This window comes from Triturus cristatus, chromosome 10 (assembly GCF_964204655.1).
Source record: "Triturus cristatus chromosome 10, aTriCri1.1, whole genome shotgun sequence".
Taxonomy (NCBI): domain Eukaryota; kingdom Metazoa; phylum Chordata; class Amphibia; order Caudata; family Salamandridae; genus Triturus; species Triturus cristatus.
In genome coordinates, this window is record NC_140593.1 from 613375540 (window position 1) to 613389947 (window position 14408).

Below are 14408 nucleotides of genomic sequence, written 5' to 3' on the forward strand. Positions count from 1 at the left end.
CATAGGGTCAACGACCCCACCCCGCCTTGTTATTTGCAGTACCACATGGCGGTGGTGTTGTCTGTGAACACCGGCACCACTCTTCCCCGGACAAAGGGAAGGAATGCCTTGAGTGCAAGACGAATCGCCCGAAGCTCCAGAAGGTTGACGTGAAACCCGGACTCCGCCGGAGACCAGAGGCCTCTGATCCACCAGCAGGATGCAGGAGGCCATCAGACCCAGCAGCCGGAGGGTCATCCTGACAGAGACCCGGGGTAGAGGCTGAAAAAAGCGGAATCATAGCACGAATATCCCGGACTCGTTGTTCCGGAGGATAAACCCAAAACTGCGTCATGTACAGAACCGCTCAAATGAAGAGGAGCTTCTGAGAGGGGGTCAGGTGTGACTTCGGCACGTTGATGGAGAACCCCAGCGAATGCAGGATGTTGACCATAGTCTGAAGGTGCGAGACGACAGCCTGGGGCGAGTCCGCCTTCAACAGCCAGTCGTCGAGATAGACGAAGACTGGAACCCATGATCTGCGCAGATGAGCTGGGACCATTGCCATCACTTTGGTGAACACACGAGGGGCGCTGTTAAGGCCAAAGGGGAGCACGGCAAACAAAGTGCTCGTGGCCTACTGTGAACCGCAGGTAACGCTGGTAGACCCGCAGGACGGGGATGTGAAAGTAAGCATCCTGCAAGTCCAATGCTACCATCCAGTCTCCGGGGTCGAGGGCAGGCAAGAACTGAGCGAGCGTCAACATTTTGACGTTCCTGAGATCCAAGATAAGATGCAGGCCTTTGTCCTTCTTGGGCACCAGAAAGTAACGGGAATAGCAACCACAACCTACTTCTGGGACAGGAATGCGCTTGATTGCTACCTTGGCCAAGAGTGCCAAAACTTTCTGTTGGAGAAGGGCCAGATGATCCTCTGACATGTGATGGTGCTGAGGTGGCATGGATGGAGAGGTAGTCTCGAAGGGGAGGGAGTAGCCCCTTCAGAATATCTGCAACACCCACCTGTCCGTCATGATGTTGTGCCAGTGGGGAGGTAATGGCGAATCCTGCTGCCCACTGGCGTTTGGTGGCCCTGAAAGGTCGGACTAGGAGGGTTTGGAGGCTGCTGCAGAGGGATCAGTGGTGGACTGGCCCACCCGCTGGCCCCCGAACCACGGCACTGGTTCCCACGTCCCCGGCCATGAAGAGGCTGGGCAGCTTGCTCCCCCCTGTGGCTCTGGGTAGGATGTGGCAGGGCATCCCTTCCGTAGCCATGAAAGGGGCGAAAGGCAGACTGCGCAGGGTGGGAGGTGGAGAGGCCCAAGGACCTGGCCGTAGCCCGAGAGGCCTCAAAGGGCCCCAGTGCATGGTCTGCCTTGTCGCCGAAAAGGTGATGGCCATCAAAGGGCATATTCTTAAGAGTGGATTGGACATCCCGGGAAAAACCAGTCGACCTCAACCACGTTGTACTGTCGAAGGGCTACTGACATGGAAATCGTTCTGCCCAGTGAGTCGGCGGTATCCAGCCCACAGTGGATGGTAAACTTCGCTGCGTCTCTCCCTTCGGCAACCGTCCGAGAGAGTACGGTCCGGGCCTCCTCTGGGTACTGACGCTGCACTTGCGCAACCATGTCCCACACGGAGTGGGTGTAATGGCCCAATAGACATGCGGTGTTTACCGACCGCAGTTCCAACGCTGCGTCTCTCCCTTCGGCAACCGTCCGAGAGAGTACGGTCCGGGCCTCCTCCGGGCACTGACGCAGCACTTGCGCAACCATGTCCCACACGGAGTGGGTGTAATGGCCCAATAGACATGCGGTGTTTACCGACCGCAGTTCAAAGCTGGAGGAAGGAAACATCTTCTTCCCAAGATGATCCAGCTTTTTGAATTCCTTGTCTGGGGAAGCGGTAGGGAATGCACCCTTGGACGTGGAGGCTTTGACTACCAAGCTCTCAGGGGTGGGGTGTTGGGAGAGGAAAGTGGGGTCACCCGGTGCTGGGCGGTGGTGTTAGGCAATCATCCTGTCCTCAGGAGCCCCTGCATTGGATCTGGACCAGGTGCCCAAAAGGATGTCAGTGAGGGCTTCATTAAACAGCAGCAGGGGCTCCGAAGAGCTTGCTGCCGGCTGAAGCACCTCTGTCAGGAGGTTAGTCCTGACTGCCACCGTAGGTAGCATGAGGTGGAGAGCCTCAGCCGCCCTATGCAACACCACTGCATATGACACTCCCTCCTCCGTAGCCACGGTAGGAAGAGACAACATGCCAAGGTCTGGTGAGGTATTGAAACCACTGGCTTCCCCCAGTTCCTCTTTCCAGTCCTGCTCATACACCAACCGGTCGGTTAAAGGGTCCTCTGGCTGCCAATCTGGTCTCAAAGAGCCAGGGTAGAACAGGGGCATAAAAGTACCTGTCGGTGGTCGACGCCGGTCCGACTCAGTGTCTACCACGAGGTGGAGGCCAGGGTCAACGTCGGCTGGGGAGACAGCCGACGCTGGTGGCAGACTTGGTGCCAGTGGAATCGGCGCCGGGGGAGGCGTAACAAAGTCAACCGGTGCCGATTCGGATCCAGGCCTGGATCCAAGGGGACCCTGCGGCGTCGAAGCTGCCGATGCCAAAGGCCCAGGCTCCTAGCTGAGTCCGCGGGGCCTGAAGGACCGCAGGCGGAGTCGGGCTACCCAAAGATGGCGTGCTTCGATTCGTAGAACTGACTAAACTGGGCAGGGGTCATTCTCGGTCCCAGGAAGGGGAGGGGACCCGCAGCCGACCATACGTGCTCCACACGCAGAGCCACGGGAGGGGCCGTCAACAGACGGGGAGAAGTCGAAGAGCGACGATGCTTCTTCGACTTGTGCTTTGACTTACCTGACTCCAAGTGCCAAGACTTAGAGGAAGAATGGTGTTGGCTCCGCGATTGGTCCCTCGACCTCCTACGTGACCGGGACCTCGAGCGACGCAGAGCCAACCTCTGGGCCTCAAGGAGCTTTCGGACTGCTCCCGCAAAGACTTCAGGGCCATGGTCCGGCAGTCTGAGCACGACTTGGGGTCGTGGTCGTGCTCCAGGCAGTAGAGGCACACGTGGTGCGGATCTGTCACCGACAACAGTCGGTTACAGGAATCGCAAGCCTTAAAGCCGGGCATCCCTCGTGCACCAGGAGTCGATGGACTCAAAAAACAAAGTTGAGAAAAGTCGCGAAAAAAGTAAGTCAAAATGTGACCGGAGGTACCACTCTCTCTGGATCTGCGCATGCTGGCGCAGAAAAAGAAAGAACTGATGTCCGCGCACGGGGTAATTCTAAGGTAAGGAATCTATAACTAACTGTTTCTTTCAGATATTTATCCCCGCAGTTCTGCGAAACTTCAATAAAGTCAAGCTGACATTCTGTATATCAACAGCAAACCTAAGGAGTAGTATTGTATGCCCGTGGAAACATTGTATTGACCCCCAGTTGTAGCAGTAGCAATACAAAGTACTCTTATAATTAGCGTGTACAGAATCCCATCAGGTACCCATGCAAACAAAATCTCATTCTGACTGGGTTTGCGGGAATAAAGCTCTGATATAACCCCACAAATCAGAGGGTAGACATGAAGCATCAGCAGCATTTGCTCCAGTGTATCTCTGTTAATGCTAGCAGTGTAAAGTTATGAGCCATAAAACTTTTTTTTTTTTTTACTACTCCAGGTCCACATACCTCCTAGCATATTTATCTGGCTCCTGTCCCAGTCACCATTCACAGGTTAGTAACAGTGTTGGGAGTTGTGTACCACTGGCATCTCAGGACCTCAGATATTATTACACTCCCATTGGATAATCAAGTTTCTCCATTACTATAACGGACTTCCCATGGCTACCTAGCTCCAACAGTCAAGGCTTACTCCCTGGGGTGATACTCGGCGTGGAATTCAGATGTGTTTGATCTAGTATTCATAGTCAATCTCCAGTTAAAGCTAGTCCTCCTAAAAATTGCCAAGATGCCCACCCTAACTCACTGGCATCAATCTGAAACTAGATATCAGGTCAGGGATCTGCCACATGCTTATCTTCACAACACAGAATAGTGGAATAGATCAAAAAGTTTCCGAATGAGTGCAAAGAGCCTCAGCCCAGGATACCCTAAATATATGTAAAATGAAACGAGTACCCCCATAGTTCTGGGGCTTACAAAGCGATGATACGACTCCCACATAGTTTGAGAATTATGGGTTGAACAGGGCGAAGCACGCTCACCACACCAGTAAAGCCTCCTGAAGGTCTGCAACCCTTTGGGTTACTCGGAGGCCCTTGTGTCAACTCTGGCCAACTGGATGCACACACTCATGCCTCCTGGGTAGACTCAAGTCTTCAGTCACATAGATCCACACAGCTGTGTATTATTTTTACTTCAAGGTCAGGATGCTGCTCTTTGGAACAGTGACGTTAGTGTTCCCAGCAGGATCGCTCTAGTACCTTAGGAATGGTGCCAGCTTTTTCAGTAAAACAGCAATATGAGTTGTCTCGATCTTAGGTCAGGCAGATTTCTGCTGTGGTTTTCCTGAAGTTCAGATGAATACAAGTGATTGGGTCTGGAAGGACTGTTCTAATCAAGCCTTACAGACCAACATGGCTTCATGTAGGACAATGGCAGGAAGACAGGGTAGTTGAAGGTTCTGTCACACTTCAATCCACATCTCATTTCAACAGCCCAGGAACACTGATCTGAGCATTTCCACAAATGATGGGAGTGATTATATACAGACTATTCAAAGGCGTATGTATTACATGAGAGACCATGCAGTTTTCCCATTGTTTACTTTGCTGATTACAGTCCTCAACAAATCACAAAAAAGTAATGCCACAAATTGTTTCACTCAAAAAGTATTTTTATAGAGCGCCAGACTACAGTTCACAAGCAAGTATAAAGCGATCAGTGGGAACATTTTGTGGCAAAGTTGTCAGAAACTTGAAAAACAGCATTGGTTATTTCTATGTAGTATAGCAGAAGATGAACCTGGCAATATGTAAATGTAAATTCCCAAAACATTTAAGAGAGTATACAGACTACATGAAGGGGGCCACATCACTAAGTGTGATTCTATAGCTTGTAATGCACTTAACTTGTCCATCTAGAGGATTACAGCAAAACAGCTTTAGGCTACGCAACCATGTGACATGTATCACAATCATAAATCCGAAGAAGCCAAGTTGTAAGGGAGTTTAAAGATTTTATACAATATATACAAAGATATTCAGTGAATTATTTCCTACGGGAACAGGTTGGGAAGAAAAAAAGTTTGTGTCTCTGCACCACAGAATCAGAAAATATATCAGAAAGAAAGGGGTGGAGGGGAGGGGGGTTACTAGATGTGTCAAAGTACATCCTGCAAGTAAGTTAACAGCAAAGGTACATGATAAAGCCCTTGTAATTTTGTAAAGAAAAGGGAAGTACATGGAGTTACAAATAGAGCATCACAGGAAGTGTTTTTTTGGGTTTTTTTAAATTAAAAAGGATGAAGGCCCTAACTCACCTAAGTGACTTGCTTCGTCACCGAGCCCCTCCCTCGATGGGGGATATGGCATTGCTATCCATGGTGGGCTCTCCAGAGAACTCTTTAATTGGAAGGGGTAAGTTTAGTATTCTTTAGGCCTGGGCGGTAAATTTTGTTCCGTTCGCGGAATTTGCGATATTTTTACATTTTCGCGTTCCGCGTGAAAATGTCAAAGCTTTCGCAACCTGCCGTGAAACGGAAGTATTTTTCTTGTTCACGCTTAAAAAATGCGCGGACGTGACTTACCGGGTCCCTGCGTTCCCCAACGAGTTTTCCTATCTGTTCGCGCGCGCCACAAGATGTTGGATTGTTGGTAGCCGGTCGCACTATCCCCGAGAGTTTGCGATCGCGAACACGTCATTGCGATCGCAAACAGGAAATAAGCATCGCAAGCAAGATGGCTGCGCCCATTAGCGACCGCATGGACAAGTTGGAGATATATTTCCCCGCAAGCACGCAAAAACACATCGCGAATCGGCGGGAAAAGCAATCTCTGGATCTTGGCGAAAGTTTTGCATGCTCGCGGAGACTTTGTGCAATTTCGCGATAATTTGCGAAAGTCAATTTTGCAAATTCCGCCCACCCTTCGTATTCTTGAGGACCAGAGATTAGAAGTGTTAAAACGTATATAAAGGTGATTTTGAATAATATTGATTACTCACATAGTTAACAGTATGGAAACCTGGACATCTGTATAATGTAGTACCCTGGTATTACACCAACATGTTCCTACCTTCATCTCGGGAATGGGGCATTCATCAGGGGAACGGGTTTATCCTATCTGTCCAGTTTGGAGTCACATACAATGCATCAAGAACGTTTGTGGTTAACCATGGAATCAGAAGCCTGTTCAATATTATCCAACCCTCCTCCCGCAGCCTTGTGAAGGAGAAGAAGCCGCCCTTGAATGAACACATGCAGAGGGAAAACCAAGAAGAAATGAAAACATTTCCCCTCATTATGCCTGCCTCAAGGAGGCAATGGATTTTTGCACAAACCCTTGTCTATATTTCTTTGTAGATAGAAATTTGTGTCACAGCCTATGGACGGTTGCATAATAAGTAATGAAAGGCAGCACACTGCGCAGCTTTGAGATACTTTTTGTTACAAGTCAACGCAAATCGTGATTTCTGTTGGATTGTAAATCCCACTAGTACACCATTAGAAACGTAATGCAAACCCGATGCAAAACGTTTGTAAATCGGGGTCTAAATACTTTATCAGGACTTTGCACTGCTTTGTAGTGGCGTAAAGTCTTGATAAGTGAGCCCCAAAGTCTAGCACAACGACCCATTATGTTCTGTTTAGACAGAATCGTCTGCATAACAGGTCTGCACTTGGCATGGGCCATCAAAAAAACTACTAAGTTCCTATACTAACAACCTAAGTATAAAAATATAGTATTTAAGTTGTTTGTTTAGTATTTGTAAATAGCCCATTTATTGTTGTGCTTTAGAACTATAAACAAATTAGAGAGTAGAGCTATGTATGTGATGGCAAGCCTAACACATAATAGATAGGAGTATCCCAGTGTTAGAAATCCGCTCTCTTAAGCGTAAGTAAGGACTCATGGGCTGCATGCGTGCAAGGTGGAATGCATTTTAAATGCATTTCTAAAATAACAAAACTGATTGTGTTAGACTGGACATCACAGCTTCTCCGGTCCTTAAGTAAGAGTAGTAAATTCATTTTTTTTTTTAAATCCCCAAAAAATCAGATGATACTGTGATGTATTCAGAGTCCCTGAAAGAGGGTTTGTGTTCAATGAAGACCACACTCATATACAGTATGGAGATGCCTGTAACAAGCAGAAGACGACAATTTTCTGACAGCCTAGTATAGGAATCATGAGCTTTCTACTTTTTGCTCTCACAATTATATTGTGGATTTATCACCAATTATTGCATCAGGAAGAGTAGGGAGCACTGACTTCTCTTTTTATGTCTGACTAGAAACTATCAACCACAGCTTATGCCTTAACAAGAAAATACAAAATACACTGAGAAAGGCTTTGGCTCCATCCATTTGTTGACCAGCCCCTTTAAGGCAGTCCAGAATTTGATTGGTCACTATTTGGGTAAATTCTTGGAGGGAGAGGTGGACTATTTTTTTGTTGTTCTAACATCAGCCTTTGTTTTGGGAACATTCCGGTCAGGCTATTTCAGCCCATCACTTTGAAGCAGAGTCATTCACATTTCTGTTCAACCGACAGGACAGCATACACAGAGTGGGACTATTTTGGAAAAGAAAAAAAAGGAGCTAAGGAGAAACCGCCAATCAGTATGGTGTAGGAATTGCAACGCATTGATCATTGTAAATGCAGGCCGATAGCTCAGGACTCACCTCTTGTCCGAAAGCTGCAGCTTCATAATGTAATGAGATGCAGACTTCAGAATGAGTAAGGGTTGCAGCGAAGTCAGGGAGAGAAGAGAGGTGCCGGGACCTTAGCACAGGGCGGCCCCTACCTGTTTGCGATGACACTCCAAGTTGGGTGACCAAAGATTTAAAAAAAGTTTGTAAGGCGAATGTTCTCTACTAGGATGGCCGCTTTTTCAACCTAGTGACAATCTTGGAAGAGACTCCCTTCATAATTCAATAGGTTCTGGTACACACGAAAGTGAGCAAGCGTTGCTGCGCAGACAAGGACGAGACGGGTACCCTGCAGCAGCAGGGATGGCTGAAGCCGGCTTTTGGAATGGGGCGCTGAGCTACCCTAACCTGTGCAGTTTCTTAGTATGTCCCCACTGAGCACATGTCCTATCCACTGCCTCGCATCTTCCATATTATTGACCTTTCTGATTAAGTGTCCACTTTTCAAATGTAATAACAACAAGGTGATGGATCGCATGCTTGAATTAATCTCAGCCATTGGCAATCACTCAGGTAGCATCCAATTCTTTGTTTTGTGCCTAACATACCACCTCAGTTTGGACCCAGCCATGTGCAAATCAGTCTTGACCCTCCAACACCTTGCTGTTTTTGCATTTTGAAGCCCTAAGTGTGACGGGAATGCCCAGATGTGGGACCCGGGCTCACTGTGCCACTGGAACCAAGCTATACCTTGTTGAAGAACCCTAACTCGGCTGAAACCCGTCCTAGGTTGCTTGTGTTCTGGTTCAGGGAGGAAACCTGGCCTGCAAGTTCGGGCTGGACTGTTCCCATTGGAGCAGGATGAAGACTGGTCACTTCCAGAGCTCATAAGTGCCCCCTACCGGCACACAGGGGTACTGCTCACGAAACATCTTCCGGGTCCAGTCTGACGCCTGGCAAAATGTTAAGGTTAGAAGCCTCCATCAGATATAATGATACAATGTAACTGTCTTGGTAATTTGTATTTTAAAGGAAGCTTGCATAACCTCTCCTTTGTAGTAGTGGAGTGTTACAAGGTACTGCTGCTGTGTATTGTTCAATGAGGATAGATAAGCTAATGTAGCTTTTCATCCCTGTTTATCGGTCTCCACCACGTCTTTAATTGATGCCTTGCAAGTGGATTGAAGAGCGAGCGATACTGCAGGAGGCACAAGAAGTAATTAAAAAAACAAAGCATCCTCTACTTTTAAAAGGCCATTGAATGGCCTCTGAAGAACTAGAGTCCATCACTGAAAAAAAAAATTAAGTTTAAACAGGGACTGCATCTTGTCTCTTTTTAAACTTCAGTGTCGCTTGTCACCACACCCTTGTCTTCTGTGTCCCCCACTTCCAAAATCTGGGGAAGAGGAGAAATCCCCCACATTTCCTATGTCCATACACAGTGAATATATATAATTTCCATTGAAATAAAGACCATACAAATTAAGAGACCCATGCCTTGGTTTGTTACATAAGGCCATACCGTAAAGTGGAAGAACCAGTACTAGAGAGATGACATAATAGTGGAAAGAACTCCATGTATGGCGCCAATCAATGGCTTTGGCGGATGATGTTAAAGGCACAAAATGACCATATATAAGGCTTTGTGTGTAATTCTGGATGAGCATTTGCAAACATAATCTAATGATCCAGTTGCAGCACTTGGATTTCTGTATACTTACGCCATTCATCCAGCAGGAAAAATAAGAGAAATTTGAGTGGGCTAATAACAATACAAACTAACCACTAGCCTCCAATAACCATTTGGAAGATAGAAACAGAATCACTTGGATTTTCTTTCATAGCAGTTCGTTCTGTGTTTAGAAACAAACAGTACCATTTGTAACTGGTCACTGGATTCCCCCCCAGAGACTCCCCTGTCCCTACCATTCCAACATATGAAATCTACATTTGCCAAGGTTGACCCGGGAGTCCTTATTTTTTAAGCTCTGGAGCCCATTTAGTAATTGCTGCTTTTTAATGCGAGACACAAATTCGCGCATGCGACGGACAGCCCATCCACGTGTGCCTTACTGTGTGTGTTCGAACACTTATTTGAGGTGCACGTATGCAGGCAGTCCATGGGCCAGTTTGTATTACCTAAATATGATGGACTGCATGTGTTGCGCGAGCGCATGTTCTTTGTGCATACTCAGCTGCTTAGACTGTTGACAGTGCCATAAAGCTGTTGGCTTTGCAAATGCTTGTTTTTCCCCAAAGAAATCAAGGGGACATTCCTTTACCAGTGCAAGAAAGTTGGGCCCTTGTTGTAAGAGCTATAGAGACAGTTTTCGTTTTCTTTAATTTATCATATCTATTGCAAGTGGAGGATATTCTGCTGCTCACACATCACCCGGCCGACCGACGTACCACTCGCACCTCTTTGCTTTTTAAACCAGCCTTTCAGTGCTTTGAAGCAACCTCGTAGGGACTTATTACTATACGGATCCACTATTTAAAAAGAACAAAACACGGCCAAAGCGTTTAATTCATATCTAACACATGATAGCTGAGCTGTTGCTGTAATACCCCCTCGATTCAATGTTGTCATGATTTGGATGATTGAGGGTTCACTGAAGATTTTTTGGAGTGGCTGAAGATTGCTTGCAGGTATATACTGTAGCTTGATGCCAAGCAGCACAAGCAATGATTGTAAGTAATTATGAATACATGCTTGTAGTTCTAGATTTGCATGGCACCAGGCAAAATGAAAGTTTCCCGTTAAGGTGCTCCACCTTTTTCTTTTTCAGGTCATTTTCTACTATCTAATAGGGTGATCATCTTCCTCTTGATCTGCACAGACACTGTCCAGCCCTGAACCTTTGTGTGATAGCCTAATGCAGGCATTCTAGGAGGATGAGTCTTGTTTTGCTTCCAATAAATTAATTAGACTTACACACCTGAAATCAATAATATGCAGGTGAAAAGTGACTGCAGACAACGCCCTTAACATCCTAGAGAATTTTTTGTGATGGCGCTGTAAGTACTTAATGACTCACTATCCTTGCGTGGAAACCAACATCTGTGTCATGCGCATCAAACCCACCCGCTCTGATCCTGCTCGGAGTCCTGTGGAACGATAGCTTTTGTGACTAAACCACAAGATGATCCCTAAATGGCACCATAATCACTAGAGAAGCTCTGCTTTTTTTTTTAAGTCGTGGATAAAATCTCTCATTGTGGGCACACTCGCACTGAAAGTTTAGGAATGATTTACCTGCGGTGAGGAAATAATAAAATGGTCGGGAGGTAATCCACCATAAACTCCCATGGAAGATCGTTTTCAGCTACGTTAATCCTGCAAAACATAAAAAGACAAACAAAAGTAGAATTATACACTTATAAGATTTACTGGGATACAGGGTTTGCTACCACACAACGTGGATGGTGTCTCTGACATTAACGTAGTCTTTAGAGTTTGAATGAACAAAACAATGTATAGACAAGTCTCACTGTGGTGTCTCAAAATGTTTACACCTATATGGATCATCGTTAAATACTTTTCAAATAAGCCCAATATCACAAATGCCACAATCCGCCAATACCATCTGATAACTACACATTGTTTTTTAGGTGAAAGAGGCCGATCAAATGTTTTCTAGTAAGATATTGTGACTATTTTGGGTTCAATGAAGGCTTAGGTTGTGCCTTAGATGGTTTATAAGGCCTGGCCTTAGACAAGGCCTTTTGATTTTACTAAAATTATATTTATAATATATTTATTATAGAGGTTTTCAGCCAGCCCTTTTCGTTTATTGGTTTGATTTTGCGTCATTCACGTTTCTTCTGCCCATCACAGCATGGGGCAATGGGTCGGACCACTTGAGTCGAGGACAAACTTCAATGTGATTGAGGCCCTTTTTGAGAAGGCGCACATCAACACGCAAAGTAGCGGCCTACTATAGGAATGTGATTTTTGAGACCAAAAAGTGTTTTTTCCTTTAGACAATTTACTTTTTTTATGACTTTTGAGGACTCAACAGCTTCTCCAACAATGATGTTTGGCAAAAACCATTACAAAACGAATAAGCACTGACAACCCCAAAAGGCTGCCAGCTAAAGCCAGACTTATTGGCTTTGCCAGTGGTTGTTCAATATGTAATTAGAAACACAAGTAGAATGGCTAATACAATTGAAAGGACAAAATACGGCATTTGTTTTACCTCAACTCTTCTGCATCAAAGACAAAAGAAGCAAACTACAACGTCCAGTGTGCACCCTGTTGAACTTTACAATATTAAATCAAGGAGAATTACCTCGTAATTGCTACACCTTCGAGACGTAGTCTTTTAATGCAGTTATAGGATGTTGTGGTACACAAAGTATTACCTCAGATTGTTAAGAGGAAACATTATTTTTGCTCTACATATGTACGATATTTACCCCGTGGTTTTCAGGGTCTGTTTTTCCAACGAGTTACCTTTTTTCTGAAACGACTTAATAGGCACTTTTGCTTCTGTTTCCTCCTCCTTCTCTCCACTAGCACTTCAAACCTATCTCAGCAAATGCTCACACTGTCTCACTCAGCGGATGTGGAGTTTCCCACCGGCTGCCCTGGTTTATTTGTGCTTTCAACTAAGCGATCGTGCACCCAGTAAAGGCAAAGTTTGAGGCTGGTATCATTCAGCATTACTTTGATACATATTGATGAAAGCTGTATTTTGAGGATCTGTTTGGCTCATTGTTTTTTTTATTTTATTTCACATTTGGTATCTTTCGGGGCTCTTAATCTTTGACTTTCCTGAATACCAACATCTGAAGTCATACTGAGGGTTAATAAATTCGAAACCAGCAGTCCATGGACTTAGAGAGGTGAGAACTGGCGAACCTTTTACCTTACAAATGTATCCCATTTAAACAAGCATTGGCATAGCCAATAGGTCTCGCCTTTGGGACCTTATAAGTATTTAGTTATGCAGCAGGTCCCAAAGGCAAGACCCATTGGCTGTGCCAATGTTTGTTTCAAATAAGAGCTCCCTGAGGTCTGCTTGCGGACAAATCAGAATGGCACGGTAGGACCACATGAAACCGTAAGTCTAGACGTGAACAGAGCTTTTCAATGATGCAGAAAAAGAAAAAAAGAGAGAGAATCGAGTTGTCTCCAGACTGAACAGTTAACATGTTACAGACATTCTTAATCAGTTCAATCTACACAAATATGCGGCAAACTCGAGAGGTATGCACACTGCCTATTGCCAACAAAGAAAACACAGAACCCTGTGGGGCAGTTTCCATTTATTGATCTTTGAAAGACACCGGAATAATGTTTTACAGCTCTAACCCCTTTCCGAGTCCCACAATTATCCAGGGAAAGAAAGATGCAGCACATGCAAAAGCAGCCTGCTTTCTTTCTTTTCAATGATCACAAAACAAAGGAAACAGATTGGGGGGGGGGGGGGAGCAGGTGGGGGCAGACCTAAAGAAAGGCGCATTGTTTGGTTCTGTCACATGGCCACAGACTTGCTCCTTTTTAAAGCAGAAGAGGTAGGCAAAACAAAGTCATCAACATGCGAGCTGCGTGGTGCGCGCGCACTCGTGTGACAGCAGATGGTTTCAAGCACACACACGTGCTTGTGGCGGCATCTGCCTTGCGGGAGCGAGCAGCGGGCGCCGCTGCTCGCTCCCGCAAGATGGATCCCACCACAAGAACGAGTGTGTGCTTGAAAATGAGCAGTGCGACTGCTAAAGGCCCTCCTATGCAGGGCATGCGCGCTGCGTAGGCGAGACCTAAAAATCAAAAATACAACTAAATCAAAACGTCTCAGATGCAATGGGAATTTAGTGCCAGACGTTTGATATGAGACTATATTAGAGGGCATCTAGGGAGTTACTGGACTCAGACAGTTCAAGCAGGTTGAGATTAAACTGTGAGCTTGTATACTATAACGCCTCATGTTTCCTTAGCCTCCCTCCAGGCTCCAAAATAGGTGTTTCTCCAGAGGGCCTGGATCGCCTTCCTAGTCCTGTCCATTTCTTTAGTCCTTCCTCACATCTCTCCATATATTCGTGTATAAAGCCCTACATGAGTCGCACCTGGCATAAGCACATGCCTCCAAAATAAAAGGTGGAAGAAGTTTACGGTTGGATCTTCCATCATTCTGGAAAGCATGGATCATACTTGAGGACTGCAATCCGTGTAGTTTAATTATATGAATTTCCCCTTGGCCGTGTTTGACTGGAATCGGGACAAAGAAGGGTCTGATTGCCTTATTTGTTTGTTTCAATGCTGAAATCCTCAATAAATTCCAATAAAAAGAAAATGAAAACACAGAGACCTTAATTTGGTCTGAAGTTTAAAATTCAATGTCCCACTGAAATAAGCCAGGCTTTATAATAATCTTCAAGTGCTGAAAGAACACCACAAACTAAAGAACACACACCTGCAATCACCAAAACATCTTTTAACCTAATGAATAACCATTATTCAATGAATCGTATGCTGTAGAGAAAAACCTCACTCCGTTGATCTTGACAGACCTTAAGCTGGTTGCCTCACGCAAAAGGCCTCACTCTTAACGAGATAGAGAGTTTAAGAAAAGAGAAACTCTAAAACA

At 45.7% G+C, this 14408-nt stretch overlaps 1 protein-coding gene across 1 annotated transcript in view; it reads right to left on the bottom strand.

The window, feature by feature from the left end:
• Nucleotides 1-14408, bottom strand: part of TXNDC11 (thioredoxin domain containing 11) — a 440118-nt gene that overhangs the window by 34310 nt on the left and 391400 nt on the right. The window contains exon 11 of the mRNA XM_085632134.1: nucleotides 11072-11152. Coding sequence (XP_085488260.1) covers nucleotides 11072-11152 — 81 coding nt within the window. The remainder of the gene's footprint in view (nucleotides 1-11071; nucleotides 11153-14408) is intronic.